This window comes from Spodoptera frugiperda, chromosome 1, assembly GCF_023101765.2.
Source record: "Spodoptera frugiperda isolate SF20-4 chromosome 1, AGI-APGP_CSIRO_Sfru_2.0, whole genome shotgun sequence".
Lineage (NCBI taxonomy): Eukaryota > Metazoa > Arthropoda > Insecta > Lepidoptera > Noctuidae > Spodoptera > Spodoptera frugiperda.
The window spans coordinates 9748224-9774560 of NC_064212.1; the positions used below are offsets into that span (position 1 = coordinate 9748224).

Below are 26337 nucleotides of genomic sequence, written 5' to 3' on the forward strand. Positions count from 1 at the left end.
TCGCTATTGCACTCTTCATAACTGTCATATTTCCGACTAGCATACAGCTAAGTAAATATTACGGCCAGTGAGTGAGAACTCTCGATTGTTGAGGAGTGGAGTTGTTTAGAGTTCTAAGTTGGATGGTTGTGTGTCGTCGTGACATTTGCCTGTGCGAGTGCGCACCTGCGGCGCGGAGGCAAGTAGCCGTGAGGTGCCGGCTGACGCGACACGACATGTGCGACTAATTTGTTGCCAGCAAAGCACTCATTACACTCTCCCCGACGTCGCCCGGCGCCCGAGGTGTCGCCGACAACAATTTTGCCAGTAATTCTACAAATTGCTACACGCATACGGAAGTGGGCCACGTGTCACGACTCAACGTCATCTCAAAGGATGTGTGAAACGCTGGACCATTCACAGACTATTCATGTCTCAGTTTATTTTTATGAATGAACACTTTTTATGGCCGCAATTAAATCTTACCAAATTATTAAAATACTCCTACAATTCGAGCGAACATATCGTAAAAGCCATCTCTACATTGAATTGCAAAGGTGGCCAGTGTATAATTAAATGTTGACGGATAATTTATAAACCTCGATTTGCAGTGGCGCACGCACTCGGCTAACCCGTAGCCGCCGTCAAGTAATAACACTAACAGCCATTAGCTACTTTCTGGAGCAGAACCGACTCCACTCAAAGTCTACAGTTAAAATTGTAGTGTCGAAGACAAGATTTGTGCAATTAGAATTACATGAATTTATATCACTTGTGAAACATTTAGATGGTACACACACTGGACACAGGCGCTCGTTAGCCGGCGGCGACACCCGGGGCGCACGTAAATCAACCGTTTTACGTCAACACTTTATAGCTCATTCAGGCTCGGCCACTTTATCACCTTGTTCTTAGCACTGCAACAACCTCCGCACTCTCCCTCGAAACCGATACGCTACACTTTGTTGTTTGTGAATTACGATTGTACCAGCCTATTGAATCAAATTATGATTATAATCTATAGCGGGGATCATGTACGCCGCCACGCCACGAACATCATCAATCATTCACTTCTGATACTTAGTGCCGTGTCTCTATTTGTCTATTGCTTTTGACAAATTCATTATTTTCTTGTTTACTTAAGATGCTCACCTGTCCATTCTTGTCCATTTCGTTGTTGGTGAGCTTGACCTTCTCGAAGGAGACGACCTGCTTGCGCAGCTGGTCACCGGAGAAGGGCGAGTCAGGGTGCGGGTAGAGGCGCGCGGGTGCTGGCGGGTCCGCCTTGCCGGCCACCAGCCAGGACGAGCGGTGGTACGCGTAGCGGTACCGCTTGCCGTCCACCGGCACCACGTCCAGCAGCACGGCGTAGCGCGCGTCCGCGCGGCACCCCGCGAACGATACGCGCACCGTCGGGAACATGCGTCTGACAACCACAAAAAATATGCTCATTATAATTAAGTGCCAACATTCAACATTACTTATGTTACATTTAATGCCAGTCATAAAATTTAAATTGTTCTGAAGAAATATAATTACGTGACAAATTAAAACAACGTTAAAACTCAACTTTTAACTATAAATTTCCGATGGGGATGACGAAACGGACCTCACCGCGCTAATGACCTCATAAGAACCGACCGAAAACTAAATTAGACATTACGAATACAAAAAGCTTATAATTCTCGAAAGTGTTTTACGAGACCAAAACACATGCTCGCAATAAAAAAAGATGATTAATGCATCTTAACAAAAACCACCAAAGATCCGGCCATGGACGGTGACTTGTATAATTACAGGGTGAAACGCGAACTAGGAAATCAAACAAATATGATGTATTCGATTTTAATGCACCCCTAAATGGGCCGAAGCGCTTCCTGCCGGCCAGCAACCGATAACATCTCAACATCGTTTATTTATGATGTAGTCCTTCTTATTATATTTTTTACAAAATTTAAACGGCACTTTTATAATTTCGAAGCCTAAACAAGTAGTCAGGGGCCTGTCAGATTACATAACCGTCAACTAACAATTTGCCTGTCAGCTATAGATACTGCGGTCTAACGTCACGTCGTAGTCGTCAAGCCGCGATGCTTTACAAAAAACATCTGTTGATTATTTTCGATAGGAACTTGTGGTATGCGAGCAATAAAATTCAGGAGTGAAAGAATGAATTAATAGCTGCCATAAAACACGGTGTCAAACGATCTTTGAGGTGTTATATTATCTAACGACGAGGTTATAAGTAGTAGTCGATAAAACTCGAAGGCAGCACTATTAAAGTAGGTCGCGAGACTCGAGACTCGAGGTAAGCACTGGTCATAAATAAATGGTATTGAGGTGTGTTTGGAATGGTGGTGTCATATCGACGGGATCTGTGGTCATGTTTGACAATGAGAGGAGTCGCGCATCGTTAGGCGGCGGCGACGGTCGTGCCACCCAACGCGTCCGAGTAATGAGCCGCATCCATCACGGATAACAATCGATTGCGACCACCAATTGCGTCACATGCACCTCCAATATCATACTAATCGATTTTTTACCTCCTTAATCATTTTACCCAGAAATTGAGGTCAGTGGGTTCCATTTACCTGCTGCAGCTGTTCGCTACCTACATGACTACTAGGGTAGACCCAGTACTACAAGTGTTTCTTAATTGATTATTGACATACAAAAATGATTTTACGAGTCTTAAAACATTTTTATGACGATGTGTTTGAGCTCGTATATGAATGATAATCCTTTACTGCCTCACATTTAGCAATACATAAAAATCGGTACAGCAACTGCCACATCTACAAGTTACTTTGTATTCTTTGAACACAAGCTTTGATGTAGATTGAGTTATGAAAGTAAGTACCTTATGTGATAAAGGAATAAAGTTCGTTTTAGCATTTACTTTGTAAAGTACTTAACCTTCAGTGTTCCTCGTGACCTTTCAGTTAATAATTAGGTACAAGTTGTTAATGTCTTGTAGTGTGTTGCTTCAAGCAGCTAGAGGCAATTACACAGAGATACAATGTTCGCAAGTCTGTTAGAACGGATCACCTACTTATGTAAACGAAACATCGTCATAAAAGATTACGTGACGTCTTCAAATCATTAATATTGTAGGTACTAAGTTAACAATTAAAGGGGCTTGCAGAGGCCGAGGTAACGATCTATATTAATGGCGCATTTCGCGAGTAATAAAGTTGGTAGAATCGTCGGCGGACCGTCGGTCTCGCGCATTTACATAATTCATTAATAAACGTCGGCCCGCGATGCCCTCGGATAAGCTTAACAAAATACCCACTTGAATGTATGTTTACTGACAAATGCGAGAACTTTTAACACAATTACCGAGTATGTAAATAGCAGTTAGATCATCCAGCGTAAATATACGCATACTAGAATAAATAGTCGTTATTATTGATAACAGTTTTGCAAAATAACTCCACAGGATATTATCATTTATAATGTTTAACACTTGACGTGGGAATTATCGGTTTTCCCACATAACGTGGCTATACCTATGTGTTGATGTTAATAAATTCCATGTCGACTTCTAGCTTTGAATTCATTACCTTCTCGTTTGATGAAGTCAAACGCGTAAAATTTTAATTACCAGAAATCGTATTTTATGTTCAAGTAAGGTATAAAATAATTAGTGTCGGACCACACTGGGTAGGTATAATATAATCCCACCCAAAACATAAATGTGAAAGGATGCCAAGTTCGATAATATTGGAATGCTTCGCCTATAAAAGAAGTGAGATCTAAATAAGTACCAAGTTCCATACACAGACCTCAGTTAAAAATGATATAACAAGTTGGCAAGTTTTCACACACTTTGTTATAAACCTACTAAACGCAATGAGTCAAGTATATAATTTTCTATTAAAACTTGCCAAGTTATATCATTTTTAACTGAGGTCTGTGTATGGAACTTGGTACTTATTTAGATCTCACTTCTTTTATAGGCGAAGCATTCCAATATTATCGAACTTGGCATCCTTTCACATTTATGTTTTGGGTGGGATTTCATTTATTTTTGTAAGGTTTATTTTCTTTTTTTCTTATTTTACTTTACTTTGACTAAATACAAACCTTCGTAACGAATTTTAGGTCGGTACGACCATTGGAAGATATAGATAATTTTTTTGTTTTAGTTCCTTAGGGGTATGAATTTACACCTTCATTATTTTTAAAACCGACTCACACTTGGCCATTTTCAGATTTTTTCCTTTACCTTGACCTAAAGACCTACCTCCATGCCAAATTTCAAGTCAATACGACTATTGGAAGTGGTCTAGGTTTTTGATGAGTGAGTGAGTGAGTCAGTCAGTGAGTGTATAGTAAAAATAGCGATTTTCTGACGTCAATATCTCAAGATCTACAATAGGTACATTAATGAAATTTTGTATTTTAGATAAGTAAGTAGATCTCGATAGATACTAGAAATTTCATATGCGTAGATAAAATAGATTTTGAGTTATAGGTGGGTCGAACTTGGCCCGAAATGGTTCGTGTAATATAACCCACGGCCGGTGTGTCGGTTTTTTTGCTCGAACTTGGCGGACACACTGCCGTGTGTCTAGATTTATACAATGAGTTTTATTTTCTTTAAAGAATAAAATGGTATTGAAATATGTTTATATTTTTGCGGTGAGAAACCACGAGTGTATGACATGTTACGTATGAAAGAAGCGTAATTTCAGTTGATCGAGTGCAACAATTATGGAGAACCACATCCGGAGCGAGGCGCGAATATGTCCCCATTCCTTGGTTCCACCGTTATTGTTTGTTTGGACAAAATAAAAGTAGTTTCCCAAACAATCACTTATTGTGTACGGTTGACAAACACCATCGGGCATTTATCTTCCGTATGACTCACGATACATCTGTCGAATTTCCCATTAAACTTGAATTTATATGGTCTTAAAAGATTTCATATTCTTTCTGGTCATTACATTTTATTGCTAGACAAAGAACTATATAAAATTAATTGCTAATGAATAGGAACTAACCTATAGCACTTGTTTAACGCATTTCAACGTTAGTCACATTCATCTAGCAATACCTACATAAAAAATATTTCCGTGAATATTATTTTATTTATTAAGGACAGATGATGTCTATTATATCCAAAACAAATTAAGGCTTATTGACAATAGTACACCATTTCAGCAGTTAGTTATTAGTCAAGTTTACATAGATTAAAAGCTTTTAAAAACGATCAGACACGATTCCTAATCTACGACCCTAGTGGAACGTACGAATGGAAAGGTCTCAGTTATGACAACATTTAATTTTATCGAAAGTCAATGACAATCGAATACCATTAACTTTTGCAATTGCTTATCATTCGAAAAGCGTTCAAATGTTGTTATTTTTCTAAAAGTTTTCTCTATAGTCGAGTTAGCTGTCAATATTAAACGATCATCATTTGAACCAAGTTAAAAGTTCATACAATTAAATTGTACCTTAAATATGAGACAAACATATAATTACAACACTAATTACAAACTAGACGGAGATATGATCTGATCACAACTTTATTTATTGCATGTATGTGACCTTTTCTTTAATTACACGCTAAATAAATAGTATTTTTATTGTTTCACCTTCATTTTCTTAATAAATATGTGGTTAATTTTCAACTGTTGTTTCAAATTAATACGTATGTGCCACGCGTTGCGTGAGCTTCGAATTGTATGAGTATCAGGGACCATCGTTGCCTGCCTCGAACTGTATATTTATAGTCTATTTAACCGATATGTTATTTGTTATTATGTGTTCGTGTTATTGTTTATTAATCAGTAATTATGACAGGTATGGAGCAAATGTTAATTACTTGATATTTAGTTGTACGTATAAGATAGTACGACTCTTTAGTAATTGGTATATCAAGATAGAAGAAGGTTTTACAGAGAACTAGAGGTATTACAGAATGTACAATACTTGGTCATGTTTAGGTAAAACCGAGCCTGTTAATACACAATGTATACGATTAAACATGTTTTTTTGTTAGCTCAGTAGCCTTAGTATGAGTTCACTTTACGTTTAAAGTAATTGAAACACGCTCTGATTGGTTGGTGTATTCAAGTCAGCCAATCAGAGCGAAGAACGCGCTTTTATTTTGATTAGTTTAACTCGTACTTAGGTACTGATAACGAGACTAACCAACTATGATTCTATTGAATTTGATTCTCCTTATGTTTTAAAAAACTTAAATCACTATTATTCGAATACTTTCAATTATATTATCCACATATGTTAAAATATGTAGGTAAGGTTAGATGACAAAAAAGTTAAAATTGTCCTTTTTTGTCTGCATATTTCAAATATTTGTATTTTTATTAACGTTTACATATTTTACACAGCAACACTAACTGTGATAGTATGTGTATTCATGAATTTAAATATGAAATTTGAATATTGGGCTTGCTATAATATTACTCAACTAAATTATTATGTTACTCTTTTATTATTCCACTTTCACTCTCACCGAGTTTTAGATATTAAATAAAATATCGGATTTCAATAGAAATATTGTTTTCATATTATATTATTACTACATTATTTTAGTGTGCATTGAGCTGTGTGGCCACTAACGACCACAATCTATATATCTATATACATATAATAAAATCGTAGAAAAGTGCTGTCTGTACATTGAAAATAAAAATAAAAAAAATAGCAGGGGTTATTGTTATGTCGATGTCGAACCCAAAAATGTAATTAACTTTTTTTTTGTCTGTTTGTCTGTTTGTCTGTTTGTCTATGCGCGCTAATCTCAGAAACGGCTGATCCGAGTTGGATGCGGTTTTCACGAATATATTGTGGTATGCTTCAATTTACATTTAGTGTTTGTTTCATGTCAATCGGTTCATAAATAAAAAAGTTATGTCAAATTAAAGAATCACGTCGAACACTATTCTATGCTTATACCATTAATCTCCGCAACTATTTGACGGATTTGGTTGAAATTTGGTTTTGGTTGGTATCGGCCGAGCGCTTCGGTACTATCGTAGAAAAAGTGTATTATCAGTCGTATGATTATTTGTCTGTAGTGGTCCTGCTTTTATTCTATATAAATTGGTTTCGTTGTATTTGTCAATTAATAAGTTTATTTGTTGGGTTTCCTGGTTTTCTGGTTAAATTATTTAACGTAGGTTTAGTTTGATATCGATTATTAGTAGTTACTTAGTTAGTTTTTTTAATAAAATTGTAAGTCTAATTTATTAATTAATTAGATAGATTAGATTTAAGTCGTTTCTTTTAAATTATTTAGTTTAAGCTTGGTTATTATAGCATAGAGGATAGGTTGTAATATAATTTCTTATTTAATTGTTATAAATTCGTAATTCATAGCTTTCTTTAGTTTTAAGTTAGTTTTCATCTTAAGTTCGGAAAGATTATAATATTCTTTAGTTTAAGTCCGTTTTTAAACTATTTTTTCAATGCCCTAAGTGAGTATACATCTATTAAATTTAAACGCAGAGCTCATTATGTTGATTTTTGAAGAGTTCCCTGGAATATCTTCTACATCTCATTTTTGAAGAGATTCCGCGAGATCGGGAACTATGTGGTTAAAACCAAAAATTTGCCGGAAGTCACTATTCCACGCGAACGAAGTCGCGGGCAAAAGCTATACCTAATAAAGTCTTACATTTGGTGCCTCTTCTGCTTTGAGGTAAATTGAATTTTAGTGTTAAGTAGTCTCCCGAAAAATTAGAAACTCAAAGTATTGGATTTGACGTTTTCGTTTTTTGACAGGTTTCAAAATATACATTCAGACTGCCTAGCGGGATACCGGGGCGCCGGCTTAAAAATCAGTTACAGGAACGGGGTGGTTTTTAGGTAATAAGTATCTGACACTTGTTCTAGCCTTGGTCGAGGCGAGATAAGTCAGTGGATGATATTCCCCCCTTTAAAAAAGCCTACATAAACTTAGAACCGTCTGACATAAGGCCACTGACCTAATATAGGTACCAGGACAAATATTCACACCTTTCATTTACGACCAAGTTCAAGTTATCAGTTAGCATACCTAGATTTTGAGATAGCAAGACAATTCAATTTAATATTAAACACAGGAAATTCCTCAACAAATAACTATTTAAAGATATGAACTTCGTATGTCCGTAGGTAAGCATTCCGATGAAATATCACGTTACTTTACATCTCGATAACATTTGTTTTATACTAGTGTTTGCCTGCGACTTTACCTGTGTTGTTTTTGAATAGTGTTCATTGAAACTTCTTAAAGATTTAGAAAATCTTGGTGAAGTACTTTAGTAGTTAGTATTTATACATTGGCCTGAAATAAAGGGCAGTTTATACAACCCATTTCACGTAAAAAAAACTTTTAAACTAGAATAATGTTATGTATAATAAATATCATAAAAATTCTTACCATCTGGATTCACATAAATTGATCTTAGAGATTTTCACGAATCTTATAGATTTTCACAGATCTTAAAGATCCTTAGGGATCTAGATAAACTTTAACATAGAAGCTACTGTAAAGCCTTGCATGACGTCTAACACAGACAAACCTCAGACAGACACATATAACTTAAATTTTATGTATAGATAATTTGATACTATAATAGTACCGTTATTATGTACCTACTGGAGAGACGAGAACGTGTGTTACGAATCAATGGGTGGTATCATTATAAACGATAATAATCTTTATAACACAAACTTTGAACTTTTCAATCTTCACACTCAGTTTCGTTATCTAAATGGCTTGTTTAAAAAAAACTGGTCCGTTCACTGATATTTTATGACAGTAATTTGATGTAAGAGTATCCTTTTGATGAGCTATATTTCGATTTGTTGTGTTTATTTTTGGGTGTTATATTTTATGTTATAATGTAAGTGTAGTTTTTAGTGTTTTTAGTGAAATATTATCGATATTTTAATTAAACTCTTCTTTTACAATAATAAATATGACTACACAGTCACAACAAATAAAACTCATAGAACTGCGTAATGGGACAGTTGGTAAAAATGATTAAATATTGATGATTGATTTGTTTAGAATATTCACTGGTTCCTCGCAACTCTGACGATTGTTTAATTGTGATATTATTTTAGAGTTCTCTAATCTATCATCACTGAAAATGACCAATAAAACTTAGTAACATTACGATACTACCTTACACTGGTATTCTGTGAAAAAGCATCGGATCCCCGATGAAGCTGGTCTATTTAATCTACGTAAAACAGCCTCTACAATCAATAAATTAAATCGAACCTGCCGAATTTAATGTTGTTTATGAATAACTAGTTAGTTGAAATGCATACTGCAAAACTTAACAACTTTAATCCTAAATTAAACGTTATATTTTAAACATCGATACAATCTAGTCTGCTCTTCAATTATATTATTATTTAAAAGACGTATTCATATAAATACCATTTATATTGCATAGAAGATAGATATTGATATTCAAATTATTCAATTACCATTACTTATTCAATTACCTCAATTATTTTTCAAGAAACGAATAAGTTAGTGGAATACCTTAATGTATGCATGATAATGTTCAATTTCACAATGCACATTAAATTTTGCATCGCACAGCACACTAATAAAGGCGTAACAAACAACAATAAGCATTGTGGGAAATTAGATAATATTGAAATATAGCACATCATTTATAAATGTCATATTCAATCAAGTAAACTATTAATAAGACATGAATGCTTGCCTCGAACAATCTAATAGATCTCATATAGAAACGGCGAAGGCATTGCTTAGGTAATTTATATCTATCCAATATCTAATCATTTACAATAAGTTGTTAGATATATATGTATGAGTTGAATAGAAACATGACTGGTTTTCATGAAATGTCATCCACTCATACAGAGCGCGTTCGCACGCAACTTGGGTCATCGGCACCGCGTCTATGTTTATTACAACTTCCAATCTATACATATTCCTGCCAATTAATTATGTAATTACTCAAGTAATTGAATATGTCTTACTTAAAATGTTCGATAGATTTGAATAAGTAACTATTGTTAAAGAAACTTGTTTGTTGATTTTGTTCATAATTCATATCTTATTATTTATTGACACTTCTGCCGTACTCAAAGTCACTTGTTTGTTGTTTTCGATTCGTTCAAGGAATAGTTTAAGTAATCATTAAATGTCTCTGAGTGCGACAGTTTCTCTCTAAAACAAGAATGATTAACTCTGTATATGAAAGGTAAAGTGTATATGAAACTAAGTAGTTTACAAGAAGGAAATTGGTCGGTAATACGAGCCCAATCATCGACTAGTGTAAAACATTGGAACACGTAGTGGTGCGTGTAGTCGCGTGGCGCGTGTCAGCTAGCTGTCGCTTACGCGTCTCGTTACGTCGCGCGTCGTCGCCGCCACGCGTCGCGTCACACAGCTAATCTCGCTATTCAAAACAAAATATCCTGTTACAACATTCAACCTCGTGTGAAAATTAAGAAAAATAAAGTGCAAAAACATCAACAGGTTACGACGCAACGTCCGCCCGAAGCACTGGAGAGCCACGCTAACTGTCATCTGTCATGCCGCCATTTTAATTCCTGTGTAAATTATACAAATTGACACTTGACATGTTTTGTCGTCTCCCGGGTAATCGTGCGAAATGGAACTCACATTTTATTACTTTTGTAAATTGTCGGGAGCCCTCCAGTGCATCTATCTGCGCATACGATCTCGGTTTATGTCTTCCCTTTGTTAGCTTCCAATCCGTTAGCAGCTCTATGACACATACATATGATTTCTCACATTTTATTTTTGAAACCGATATGATTTCTAAACTCAAAATAACTTCTTTAAACACCTGCACAGTTCGAGTAAGACTAGTGATTGTGTGAAAGTGATGAATCAGACACTTAGGAATTATATTATATGTAACAATGAGTTATACCAGTATATTGACAGATTAAGAAAGTTCCTTGGGTGAAGTTTACGATGTCGTTATACATGAAAAATAATGGAGACATAAATATTGTGAAAAGTGACGTTTTGTTAACGACCTCAAAGCAATGTGTATAAAGTAGCCGCGCCGCGGGGTGCCTCACTACAGGGAAACGCTTTGCTAATTAAAAATTCTTCTTTGTTTTTGCGTCCAGATTGTAGTTATGCGAGAAATGTTTTATTGTTTAACACACGATAATTTACAATAAGTAACATAGCGTTAAGTGGAAGCGTGAAATTCTTAACTAAACTGGAGTTATTTGTATAAATCAGTTCACGCTGGGCTACAACAATACTCGGTTAGCACCACATAAACATATGTATAGGGAATACTTAATTAATTAATTACGTCGAGAAATTTTATTAGGTACTTTAGTGAATAACAATTAAAGGTAGTTGAAAATTACATACATTCTTGTACTACTTACGCGTTAAAAATGACTTCAGCCAAGTGTACCATGACTTGTAATGTCTAGAATATACAGTATGTTTTAATATCGGAGCCACTCCGCGCCCGTGCAAGGTGCTAAGGTGTTCGTCAGCAATGATTTAAGAAGCCACATAAAAGTTTTATTATACCACAGCCTGTACAGCTGGCAACGCGTTATTTTATTAAAGAACCCCTAAATAAAACCCCTTACAACCAAACATAATGTTAAATGTATAAATATGAATTTAGGGTTGTTCACAGTAGTTATAGTATTTCAAATGCGGATAGCCTATGTAATGAATTTTTGTATCTAGATCATGACGGACTTATTCATATCGATATCGATGTATAGAATTATTATACATGTAGTTAGGTAACAGATATACGAGTGCTCCCTGTTGGCCTAGTGGTGTCATAATTATCACACATCTGCGAGGTAAACGGACATCGAGTGGTGTATAATTACTTCTTACGGAAAAATACAGAACCTGTCCTTAAACACATTGCCAGTACACCAGTACAAAATACTGATTAAACGCTACGATTTATTTTTAGAAACAAGTTGTTTTTTCTTTTTAATGTAAGTAATTAGATGTTATTTTAAACTTGGCTCCCAATAATAAAATAGTTTGTGAAGCGCGTCGCCCCACGCTCTTATGACGTTATAAGTCATGTGCCAATATAAAGCTAATTAATATCAGCCAGCAATTATAGACCAGTTAACATTAACAAGGTGCCCTTTAATTATTATCGGTGGAATCTGACTATGACGTCGGGTTTACGACACTTCCGCCGGAACCCCTGACTGGCAATAAAGCCGGCTACACAATGGCCGATGTGCAACATTCGCCCTCGTAAACAACGGACTCCGACACAAATCCAACGGTGTGACTCCGGACTAAATATTAAAACACCGAATGACCCAATATAACTTTACAACGACCATAAAACTTAAAATAGGCAAGTGTTGTTCGGTATGCAGTAACACTTAACAAACCATAGATTTATGCCTTTATAACAGTCTAAGATAAGATAATCCGTGACTTCGTACCATCTCGGTAGCCGCAACGACACAGTGCATGACAAACGATGCAATAAGCAATTTCTAGGGAACATAAAATGAATTTCACATAGGTAAGCAAAAACATGAAATTATAATTAAGACACATCTATCCAATGGGAAATTCATCGAGATGAACCAACTATTGTCGATGGGGCGATAAATCAGCAGTTAATGTACAATTAAACAATTTCTCATGGTCGACACGAACGACTCGCGTGTCACGTGGTACGTGTAAGTGCCTAGTGTGTAGTGTACCTCTATATAATAATCGTAGGTGTACTCTGATGTTTCACGTTCGATCTGTGGCAGTAACAAATGACTGGCTAGCAACATGCGTGAGCGCATTCAGTAGACTGAGCGTCGCCGGCGCCGATTATATGCTACAGCCGAACTGGCCGTCTCTACGTGATAGGTCGCCGCACATAGCCGCTAACCTAAAGACGGCGCCTATTATCCAACTATTAAACCTAATTTACATGAACATTTAAGTATCATTATGTGTAATGAAATCGACACGAACATCATGGTCATTTATTATGTCAGAATAATATTAAACTTGTTCTTCAGACCGATCCCAAGGCATCTATAATACATAGCTACATACGAGGCTAGCAAAAAATTATGATTTAGTTACTCAATCAAGCGTATACTCGTACAATATTTTAGTTTATTCTAAATGATATTTACGTGTATAGCTTGTGCTTATTCTAAATATGCACGAAACGCGATAATTAAATAATATGAGTAAAAACAACAAAAAAGCAAATATTGATTACTTTTGGTTTTTTTATATATTTTCTTGGATATTAATAATATAAAACCATAAATAAATTAAAATTATTAGTAATGACTTTTTATTAAAAACCCTATTTTTTTTTAATTTAATAAACAGTTGATTTAATTAACTAAATGCAGTTTGCCACGCTGGTCGAGTGACTGTCAGTTCTACTGTAGAACCGAGTCTTTCTCAAACTCAAACTTTGTGTCAGTCAAGTATAATTGAGGTTGGATCTGTACCCAATATCTTGTCTATAAGACATCTATTATTGCAACAAGATCATTGGCAAAAAAGTACCTACTGTTTGGTTCCATCAAACTCCATTGCGATTAGCTTATAATACTTCATGTCTTAATTTTTTATTTGTTTTATAACAATATTCTTATCTACACTTTGACAAAAGATTTCACAAATAAACCAAGTTATTATACAACATTGTAACGAGAATAAAATAAACTTAAAGTTTTGTGCGTTCGAAACTCAATTTCAAAGCGTCATTAGCCGGGGAGCGGGCACTGCGGGCAGACATTCCGTCATTATCCGTGTTCATTATAATCTCGGGCAAGTATCTCAAGCGCCACCTCCACTCGAGATTACGCCGTCGTAATTAACTGTTTTACACGCTCCTAATGGCTTCATTTCGCTAATGACCACCTCGACTCGTCCTTCTATCTACAACACAAAGTTCAAGCCAATTTGTACCTTTCAACTAACACCTTAACATACAATTTCGTCTACCCCCCATTTATACAGTCCTAGACCGTTCATTCGCAATACTATCATCAAATATCACTTATACTTTACAGCTAAAACTAATGGAGCTGTAATTTTATTTCAATCTTTTATGATTTAATAGTTAATTTTTATAATCGTAATCATCGGCATGATAGGCATCCGTATTTAATAAAATCTTTGTTTTAGTATATGTAGTTTTATTACGTATAATGCTAGTGTTGATTTTATAGAATTATTTCGTGTCTTAATTCAGTATAACCTGTATTTAATAATCCAATTTCTATCTATGTTTGTACTTATACGAATCGCGTGAATCCGATCCGCCACTTCATCGCCTTATATTAGCATTATAAACAGAACTATAATGTGACCTAACCATCCGTATCGAGATTTAAATGAACAAATGAATTAAATATAGCACATCTATGCAGTCATGCCATTAAGAAATTAATATTTTATTGTAGTTTAATCACGCAAAGTAACATCATTATTCACTCGTAACAAATCATGTGAGAAGTGTACCGTGTTACAGTTACGAAACTTGCTGTAAGTACATTATTAGCATGTATTCAATCATCTTCAATTATGAGCAACTATTTTAATACCTTCTACCTGCAGCGCGGGCTTGTTAACAGAATATTTATCATAGCATAGCATTCCCTGTGTAATTACTATAAATATACAAGTGCAGGCCAGATGTACGGAGCATCAACTAGCCTTAATCGCATCCTCTATATATAATTTGAGCGCATTCTGCCAATGCAAATGTGCATTGAGGAACTAATAGCGGTGACTGCGGTAAAGTGGCCTTCTTGCTGTCAACAAACCTGCAATTATCTCATCAACGTACGTAATGTAGTCGCTGATATCTGCACAATCATGGCCGCATTAAATGTGATACGACTGCACTAAGTAGGGACCGACTAACATAAATTAGGATCGCATTCATTTTATTTATTTAAATAATTGAGGAGGTAATCTTGAGATAAGTATCGCGAAATTAATGAAGCTCGCTTAACGTGAAAAAGGATTGCGGTTACAGGAACTACAAATTATATGTTAATTCGATCCTAGAGTTAATTTAACATAGGGCGTGTTTATTGAAACTATTCATATTAACGTTATCTTTGTGATCAACAAATTGCGAGCCAAACATGACTTTTAGTTACAAAATGCACTTTAAAGTCATGTTGTTGTAATAAAGATGAAATAAAACTTCTAAAGAGGCTACGTATTTATTATAATCGCCAGCATACTAACGACAAACATAAAGTAATTTTGAAAGAACACGTGTGATATCTTAATAATTGTATTTATATTTATAAACTGCTAATCTGTTGGTTTTCTAAAGTCGTAAATTGTGCTCGAGTCTACCACATTTGAATATAAACGAGGTCATAATATTCGGATTGGACCACATCTCCTGCCTCGTATATAAGGGACTATACATACTCGTATAATATGCTACTTTTACGACTTTTCCATTACGACTTTTCGCTTGGAAGACTTTTACTGCGTTTATTAAAAACTAACTGTGAACGAACGGCGAATATTTTTTTTCGGATTTTTATTGTTACGTAGGAATTATGTGTAATGTGTAATAGAAATGAGGCATTTTATTATAAGTAGCATAGCATAGCATTTTTTTGTAAAAATCGCAAATATTAATTATACAGTTCATTAATTTCTTTATTTAATAATGAAGAGAAATGTATAAAATAACAATTGAATTAGATTGAATAACTAATCGGTTGAATATATTAGGCTTAACTTGGCAGGGAACTCGTGCTCCTAGATTTATAAATCGTAAAGCCATGGAATGAGTTTTTTAGAAAATAATAATAAAGTGACGTCAATATATTAATATTACTATTCGTACGTATCATTATAAACGTGTTAGATTGATTTTATTGTATAATTTTGTGAGCATGAAGCTATTAATAGATTCACAAATTATTATTGAAAATCATTAATCATTCAATAATTATTTTTCTTATGTCTATTTTCCATCTCAATAGATAAACTAAGCGCGTAGCAAGCGCGTAGAAGTGGGTAGTAGATACGTATACGGCGTAGCAAACGCAGTGCTGGCGTAGCAGTCACGACTACGCGGCATAGATCCATCGTAGTAGTCGCGTAGACATAACGAAACGTTGCAAAAATGTTAGAAATATATTATACTAAATTGGCTCTTAAACAATTATTTTTTCTTAAAAGTACTTTTCAATATAGCTCTTAACCGATCGTCAAATCAAGCCTAAACGTAAATAACAGCAAACCAACAATTTGTTAAAATAAGTCTTCAATTATTTGCCAAGGCACACCTAAACCAAACCCTAACTCATTAGGTACGCTCACAAACAGCCGACATGCTAAATCTATCGCAAAATCCATCAAATTCAATGCTGTTTAAATTGCGAATAATGTTCACCTGTCATCTTGGAGTTCTAAGGACGGGTCTGTAACTGTACACGTTGTAAAGACGAGTCCACACTCACGGATTCAAAGCTCCGTCTACATTAAATGAACCGTGACACGCCTATAAAAGTCAATAAGGCGTAACGCAGGTGCCACGAACCAGTACAGATATCTAGAGAAGTAGAGATGAAATCCTTGTACGTATTATATTTCAATAGTAAAACGTGTTGGCTGCTACTAGACAAGAGGTTTCTTAATCAATTTGGAATAACGTGAAGTATTATTGATGTGTTAACAGACTAGTTCATGAACTCAAGGTGCCTAGTGATAAAAAAGTAGTTCTTGAGAATAATAGGTATTACATTTAGTGCATCTCTGTCTACCGCCTTGGCAATTCAAGTATTGCCTGAACTTGACTAATTAAGTAATCTAAGTCGTAATTACTATGTAAGTAAGTATATCTAATTATAATAAATGAAGTGGTAATGATGACGACTATTAATGTCACCCTGTATGGAAGTTCAATTAAAATATTCCCGAGACTAATTAAAGCAATAAGAATTATTTCTAGCCAATGAAGTATTTGTGGATATTCCCATTTATCAGTGGGTATTAAAGTTTAGTATAAATAGAGTACTGAGTAATGTCTTATACTTTAGCTCATAGAAAATAAAAATAAATTACAATTATAAACTAAATCCAACAGCTCAATAATAAAGATTTTCGATCAAAGAAAGGAGACTAAATAACCACTAAGTTTAAGTTTTGACTATAAATCATAGGTAGTGAATAGCAGTTCAATATTCAAAAAATATTAAATCCAAACGAATTCGAATAACTGCATAAACGTTGTAATTCTCCGTTGACAACTATAATGTTGCAAATAATTGCAGTTGCAAGCGCTTCATTTTTAATAAATGACTCGTTGCTTACATGCTTAATAACATTATATTAATGACATGAGTGCATTGTAGTGCTGGCTGGTCTCCGAGCTCTTTCCGCCAATTACATGCACAAAACGAGTATTTTGTTCAAGCAGTGTAACCATGTTCCCACATATGCTCCGGCCAAGATTGATATCACCACTTAACCGAAGTCAGCTGCTGATGTAATTAGCGATGCGACTCGCGACCCACTCCGCGAATTTATCTTCAACTCCTTATATCTCAACGGGTCGGGTTTACTTGCTTAAGCTAATTGAAACTTTTGAAAAATTGCGACCACATACCGAGCAATTTAATGTCGTTGCCTCCAGGTACGTACGTATGTAATTCAAATGTTGTTTACTTTTAATCGTTAATGCTCACAGATACTTTAATAACCGTATGTTGTGCCTACAATAAACTAACGTCTTTAAAACAACATTCGGAATTAACGAGACGTCCTTATTGATGTTCCTTTGAAGACAGATAAATATCACAAGATGGTAATTGTGACGTGAGGGTTTACTCGCCTGCCTCAAACGAAACATTTATGCTTCCTTGTGTAACGAGAATTGATCGCCTGCGTGAAGAAGGATCGCACAATATGATAGGTATTTATCGAATGGCCAGATTGATGCGAGGTGTCAAATCGCTGCTAATGCGATACGAGTGTGGCGAGTTGCGAGTGGCGAGCGTGGACGCGGCGCGCGGCGGCGGCGTGACGGACAGAGGGCACGCTCGTTACTGTGACCGCACCATTATCGATGATGGATGACCACCGCCGGCGCCGTACCGATATCCGATAAATTTAATTTAGACCACTAATGTTGTGTGCTGTTCTCATAGATAAAGTTATTATTGCGTCAACATCAACTATCTAATAAATCAAACAATATTCAAACTAAACACCTGCTTACGTGATACATCTTGATACCAATGACACCGTTACTAGTACGTAGGTTTAGCATTCGGAATGTGTATCGTAAGTCATAAACATTTGCAAGGTTATACTGGAAGATGATGATTACATCAATGAAGGCATTACAAAGTTTCGATAATTTCTCAAGCACGTTAACGTGGCTACAGCGTACGCACATAAATTTTATAACGTAATTCCGTTTTAATGAGCACAAAATAACATTTACAGGTCGCTCGCGAAGAGATGTAAACTGCTTTAATTGCACCTTTAGCAATCGAGCACCTTGGTCGCTACGAGCGTCGAATCAACACCTTACATCCAAATTGGTACATAAACACGACGCAATAAACGGGAGCCGGCACTTTACGGCGGACTTTTAGTTTATTGAAATAATAATGAGGAAAAATGTACGGGCTTGGCAAAACACGGAGATGTTGACGGTGGAGCAGACAGCGGCGGCGGCAGACAGGTAGCTCGTGGACTATGTATGTGTATGACGGGGAGGCGGGTGGTAAATGCAGTCGGTTGGGGCGCTAACGGGAGCGGGGGCGGCGCGGGGCAGGGTGCTGGGGAGCAGACGTCGTCGAGGAGCGTCGGAGGCTGCGATCGATGAAGCGCGGACACGCCTCGCGCACGCCACCGCAACCCGCAGCCTATACTCATTGTTGATTCAGCCGCCGCTCCTTCATCTATACCACTACACCCGTACTCCGCGGACGAGCTCGTCCGCAACCACTCTGCTAAACATTCATCATCTGTAAACGACTGACCTTATTCGGGCAGTCCTAACAGAATAACATAGTACGTCTCAGGATGGACGAACTGAATCGAACCTGCTTATTGTATTTTTTAATGCATGTGAGCTGTCAAGAGATATTCCAAATGCGATGAGCGTGTTAAACGACTGTATTGTGATGCGCTGTCACTGCGGAGGCCGGTGCCTTTGCCCAAACCCTCGCCACGTCGATATTATCTCGCCTCACGGACCAGGAAGCCACTCACTTCTATCGTCCAAAAACACAAAATAAAACAACTTAATCTGACATCAAACGACTTTTGATAATCCGTTCCAATACTAAATAGAGATTCTTTTTGGTTGAATAAGATATTGCCGACATGTCCGCATATGTTCCTGCAATTCCTCTACAAACACGTTTTACTACTGTATTAGCCACTTCATATACATAAAAAATCTTTCTAATGAACCTACCTACAGTTATTTCATAACAGTGGCTAAGTTGCAACTTTAACTCTTAATAGCGTGCTACAATATAAATTAACATATTCTTGCTAATAACTATTACTGCTCACTTAATCACAGAGCTGTTAAAAAAAGATGACAAAAACCAAACTCGATTATCGGTACATCTGAAATCTTGTCAAAATGGTTAGTTAAGCGCGGGATAAGGCGACGAGTACAAAACGGGTGACGTGTCGGGCCGACCGCCGCGAGCGATACTACTCCGCAACACAACAAAATGAAACCAACTTACTTCCCTATATAAATAAGATCTATATTTGTGTGGATGTTTTGGTACCCACTTTAAGATTATAATTTTGTGAGTGACGATCAATTTGAATTCCTCAGGACACTGATCCGTCACTGATAAAACACTCTAGCACCGTTTGGTGACAAGTCAGTTGTGCACTTGTAATCCGTGAGATTAAAGACGTCTCCATTAACAATCCGCTCTGGCTGCCTTTACTGTGATGAAACCAACTAAAGTTTTCAAACAGCGCTTAACACGCATCTAATTACTTTATGTGCCCACTAATATGCCGTTAATTTTGCCATAATACCGCTGACGGTAGAAAATTATGAATATTATCTCTATTAATTCTTTTATCTTTGGGCCGCTCCTCCATAATTTATCATCATAAAATAATAACTGCGAGACTTAAGCAGGTTTAATGAGGCATCAGTCAAAATTACCACGCTTTGTAGAACACCAGTAAAGTGAGCGCAAACAACTGCTCGAAATGCTCGGGTGTGAGCACCTATGTACACTTACATTTATTAGTCCTATGTAAGGTTCCAGTCGAGTTGGCAACAAGGGCTGTTCCGAGCGAGGGAGTGCGCCTCACCAACACATACAAGGCGAGGCTGTCAGTACGCACCAGCCTGCGTGTGTGCGGACAGGTACCACAATGACTGGATCCCGCATCCTGGTTGTATTTATTTACGAAGTCGGAAGCATGTACCTAGACGTATTATCTACCAGCATATACTAGACAATAAACCATCGCCTGCACCTAATTGTACAGCTGTTGAGGACATGACCGGATTTGGGCACAAACTGTAGCAAGTCACGCGACAGCAAGACAATAAAAACTTATCAAGCCTCTTATTAGGCGAACGCTTATTGTTATTTATACGCAACACGATAGGTATTTACAAGTCAGCGGTGTCACAGAGTTCATGACAGCACGAAAATACTAAAAATATATTCATAGGCTGCGAGCTTATTAGCATTGTTCGGTGTAATCGATGACATGTACGACTTCATACATATTTTTAAACTTTGACCTGCTCGTACACGGTTTATATTGAAATTCAAGCATTTGAAAGTCTTTTAAAACGGTATTACATGATGTTTAGTTTTAATTGAGTAGCAAATGACGTGATTGTTAGTAAGATAATGTCGCGGCGTGATGTGTCGGAGCTCGGGTTGAGGTGACAGCTTGCACCTGTATGTGCGGCGATCTAATTCGTCCGAATGTTAATGAGGCGGGCCGCGCTGCGTCCGCGCCGCGCCGCGCGCCGCCAGCGAGCTGCGCCTGCGTAACCCGACGCTACACCTGTCCCGATATGAAATAATTTTTATTTACAGAGCCCTCCGGAGATTATGAATATTTCGTAGCGGTATCGCGTTCAACATCGGACCGCATATTATGTTACATCGCGGAGTAACCTATGACGATCCATAATTTACTTGGCGGTCACTCGCTCGCACTGTCTCTGCATTTTTGTAAATAATATTTTAACTTGACACCTTCCTTAGTAGTCGTTTGACAATTTTTATAGATTTTTTTGTTGGAATCAATTAATTGAAACATAGACAGGCGGTCGTAAAATGATAATGTTTTTTTCAATGTGTTGGTAGATAATACGGAAAGATATTTTGTTATTCATTTTGTTTTATCTATGTTAAAGTAGTATGACATTAACACTGTTTACGTATTTGCTATCAGCTTGTGTTACAAAGTAGACTCGAATATATTTCATAAACTCGCTAAACAGACCACAATCTGCAGATTGATATCTTTATCGATACTTTAAGAGCTTTTTACCTTGAAAATTAAAATTAATTGGACTGTTCTTGGTTATGATAAGCAAGTAGTAAAGCCAACAGCCACAAAGCCGGTAAGGTTTCGCAACTACCAATAAATCAAATTCCACACGCATCATAGTAATCCATACCGTGTCGTTTGGGATTCCGTACAGCAAGCAACCAACAAAAAAATTAACATGATACCACAGTGCGTTTAATTTATTGAATATGTGTGCGTTTTTATTGGTAATAACTATTTATATGTCTGTAAAATTGCTTTAAGGTGTGAATGTGCAAACGATTTTAGCTCTTATTGCGTTGAGGTGGCGTAATGTATCGCATGTAGGTATAGTGTGAGTACGTGTGTGGACTAGTAATATTTTGAAGTATAGCAAAAAGGTGCATAATGATGAGTGAGCCCCCACTCCCCCGGTTGCGTGGAACTCGGAGCCGCGCGGAGGCTCGAGGAGTCATCAATCATGCAGCCGGGCCGCCCCGTGACGAATGCCAAGCCAAACACCATTGTGACCGATGCCACCCACACACAGGACACTCGCGAATACTCGTGCCTACTGCCGTTAGTGGGAATAACTGTTCCGTAGTTTTTTATAGGTATTTATTTATACTAAATAGTAAAATAAATATTGGTTTATTCAAATAGGTAAACACAAATAAATTTGTATACTAAAATGAATACTAGGTAACGCACATATATTTACTTTATCAATTTAAAAACAGTGCAAAAAAACAAACAACTCTGTTTTTAACCGACTTCAATATATAATCTACTCCAAAAACTACATAAACATACATTTATTTTCTTCTTACCAAACTTCTAAAACAAAATAAGGACCTTTGCAGAACCCTAAAGCCAAAAAGTCTATAGCGAAAAAAACGTATTGTGTTCTCTCATTGACACAATCTTTGGACACAGGACAACAATGTGTAGTTGGTAAATTAATGGTACACCTTACACGGAAGTGACTTCGGAGAAACTCCCCTGTGGCGACCTCTATCGACTATGTTGTAAATGGCTCATATTATTCACTCAGCTCTACCACACACGTGGTGGTATGCTTGTTGAGAAATTCTTGTTTATAAACACACATTTCTTTAATATTTACATATTTCTCCGACATTCTTAACTTAATTGAATTAATTTTAATGGAACTTGAGACTAATTTGTTTTCTAAAATGACATTCTATTATATATGGAACCACTACATCACTCATAAAGCAATAATATATTTTCCGTAAAATGGGCTTGTACTCGTAGTAAATAATTAAACTTCGTAGACAAGTTCGTAGCTTCCTGCTACGCAATAAGTGCTACGATAATGAATTGCTTCAATGACAGTAATAACTGCGGCTACGAGGTACAAGTATGTTTGTATGTTCATTTAGCAATTTCACCTAGGCAGTGGCACACACATATTCATAACGTCCGATTTAATCGGCCTCAGTTCACCTCGGGGAATGTATGGGCCGCATGTGCAATTAATTGGCTTATCGTGAGTTTATTGATTCGGTAAGGCGATCCGTTTTAATTACCTCCATCGCTCATTTGCCGCTGATTGGCTCCCAACATACCTCAATATACTATCGCACTAGTTTCTAATGAAACCCGGCCAATTTCAAGATCTCTTGCCAATGGTACTGCAATCATGATCGCCACGCCTTTTTACTTTATTCGCATAACTGTTTTAATTAAGAACACAATTAACGCCGGTACCCTTAAGTCAATATTGACAAGAATTGCCAGCAAATAAATTGAACCGGTAATTATAAATACAGTCGTGAGTAGGCGGGTAGCGACAGAATGGAATTGTGGTTTCATTCTTTTGTGCACATTGTGTGTTCTCGAGGTAATACTCGACACAAGTACTTAATGAGGACCCACCGTATGTTTACAGCGCTGTCTTGTCTACAATTCACTTTCTAGGTGAATGCTCCTGTGTCGTATTGTGTAATTTTGTATCGTAAAAAGGGTAACAAATATAAAAGTTATTCGTTGAGCATATGTCGCGGCGCGCGGCGCACTCTGCTATTACAGCTAATTGACAGTCCGCACACGAGCTGTGTTTACAACGTATTTGTCACTTACCCTCCGTAATGACATGTAACGAACCCTCCGCCAGAGGAACTTTTCAAAATAAACAAATACATTGATGAGTACCATGAGCGCGCGGACACTACCTGACCTGGCGGGCACGGTTCATGGCAAGCTATGAAAAATGTAATTTAAATAACAAGTGTTTACTCAGAACTGAGAGAACTCTAAAAGTAGTAACTTTTTATGTCAAGTAATTCCCCCAGACATACTAGTTTCTAAGAGTCAGATAAACAACGCAAAACAAGTGATAACTAATCCCATAATAACACATTAAGTTCAGCCCTCGGAGTGAGGAACTGCCGCAAACAAAGTTATCAATAATCACGATTTGGTTAATGGCCCGGGGCGGCCGACGAGTTCCAGTACAACGGACTCATAATAAAGATATAATATCAGCGCACTCTCCCGAGGGTGACGAATTGCTCGTACGATTAACTCTTAAACGACAAATAGAGGAACTCCCTTCCCGCAGCCCTCCCGCTCGGGGGTAAACTAAGCCACGACTTCCGCTAATTATTCGGGGGAGCGGCTCGGCAAATATCGCCGTCCCCCTCGCACTCTGCGAGCCTATGCACATCTCTGCAAAAACTCTCTGAAAACCAAAATTTTCCCTTCTCCCGACGGGCGGTCATATTTCTTCCCTCTCGCTCCCATTAAACACGCCGTAAACGCTTTCCTTTTTTCACGCCCTCGCTCTAATAGAAAGGCAAATTACGAGCTTACGGGCGCGGACGGGTGGCGATGTACGAAACCGCCGCGGCCGTGCTTGCTGCGTCCCGCTTCCACCCGCACACGCTCCTATCTCTGTGCTCCTCGGGAAAACAGGGGTCGACTACGTGAACTTTCACATCATATGTTTATACCCGTATACATCAAGCTACTACACAACACACATAGCTACTTGCATCTAAACATCGATAGTTTTTGCAACAACTCGCCAAATAACTCAGGGGAAGATAAACATGTGGCGGATATATTTTGTCGAAGTAATATATACTTGTGTATCTACTCAAACGTTATTTCTTATGGGATGCCTGCGTCTGTTTTACTGAACCTAACTGAATACTAACATGGCTCATTTCTACTCAGCCAAGCGAAATGGTCGGAAACTTGTTATAAGTCTACTCGAATCTTGAGTGAGGTTGTACTAAGGGCCGAGTGCAATAGAAAACGGTGACTGTTCCCTGTCTGATCGAGTGCGGGTGTTTGTCATTTAACGTGTCACGCTGTGTTATGGAACCGGTACAGAAACATTTCAGGTATTTTATTAACGAACAAGATAGCGATGCACTTATTTAATTAAATTGTGAGTGACTGAGGTGCGGTTTACAATAACGTTACTAAAGCGAGTTTTTTTCTGGAAAATTGTCGTGATACACACGATGATAGAACTAAGCTTATCTTCATAATTAAAATTAATATGGTATGCCATATAATGTCTATAATTACTCCAAATACTGTTCATATTTATCACGATTTGTATTACTCACAACCTACAACACATTGAGTAAATGTAAAGCCATTAAAGAAGAATATGTATAACACACTACCTACTGAATCCACAATGTACAGCAACATGAAACCCTCAACATATCAACACTAGTAATTAAGAGTTCAAAAAAGAAATGAAGCTTAATTTGGAAGAACATCAACGCCAACGTCGCAATAAAAGCGGTTATAATTTCCATGTAGGGAAGTAGGAGCTTGTCACTTTTGTCAGCTCTGGAGCCCCCGAGTGAGTCGTTGTACACGGTATAACACGGTGGCGACAATGCTGACGAGCGGGTCGCGTGACGTCACACATTCTACATTGTATGCACCCCTGCACCCATGATCAACTCAAAGGCTTCATCGACGAATAATGTCGTTAAAACTGACCAAGCAATAAACTGTGTTCATGTTACATGAAAGTTGAAAGTGCTATACAGTTTGCTTATATTCATACTTTCAATTTTGAATAAACTTTTATCTGAGTTTTATTTACACTCATGTATAATATTAAGTATCCTGTTCAACACAAGCAGCCCATCATCTCTCCAAATTATAGTATCAATGAGTTTGTGTATAACCGTGACGCGTCCTAAATTACAAGTCAAACATCGCTGCCGTCACAAATAGAACCTACAGTTTCATGATTCGGTAATGAGCACGTGCCGTCGGATTGTGGCTTGTTCATACAAATGGCAGTCATTTTCGAGTTATCGACTTAACACCGCCGCGGAAATGGAAAATAATAACTTCATCGCTGGGCGGCGACACGTACCGATATAATTTGGGCGCATTAGACGTCGTTTGGACGAAAACTTACGCCATAGTGCGCGACTAACTCATTATACCATTGTTGTTCCTTTAACCCTCGCCAGAGTAATATAATGGTCGATTCATGTCGATGTGTCATTACGGGTAAGGCAGGTTTTAGAAGAAAATTTTCTAATATCGGAAATTGTTCCTTATGATAAGTCCATTAAGATTTTGAAATAGGATATGTTCTCTTGATTGCATCAATTGCATATAAACCACTTACAGGACGTAACAGTTCTTCTTGATGATTTACCGTCACTTATCCGATGTACGTGACTCAAGAAACCTTTAAAATCTTAAGTGACATCTGCGAAGTAGTCAATGACACCGGCGCGGCGGAACAACCCTTACTTCCGCGACATGAGCTATGATTACGTTTTTGTTACATCGACGGGTTCGGCCACCCCGAATCCACATAAAAATAATTTATTCCTACCGAGGGGTAG

At 37.2% G+C, this 26337-nt stretch overlaps 1 protein-coding gene across 1 annotated transcript in view; it reads right to left on the reverse strand.

Moving 5' to 3' along the window:
* Positions 1 to 26337, reverse strand: part of LOC118273564 (T-box transcription factor TBX20-like) — a 69614-nt gene that overhangs the window by 25578 nt on the left and 17699 nt on the right. Inside the window, exon 4 of the mRNA XM_035590602.2 lies at positions 1132 to 1405. Coding sequence (XP_035446495.2) covers positions 1132 to 1405 — 274 coding nt within the window. The remainder of the gene's footprint in view (positions 1 to 1131; positions 1406 to 26337) is intronic.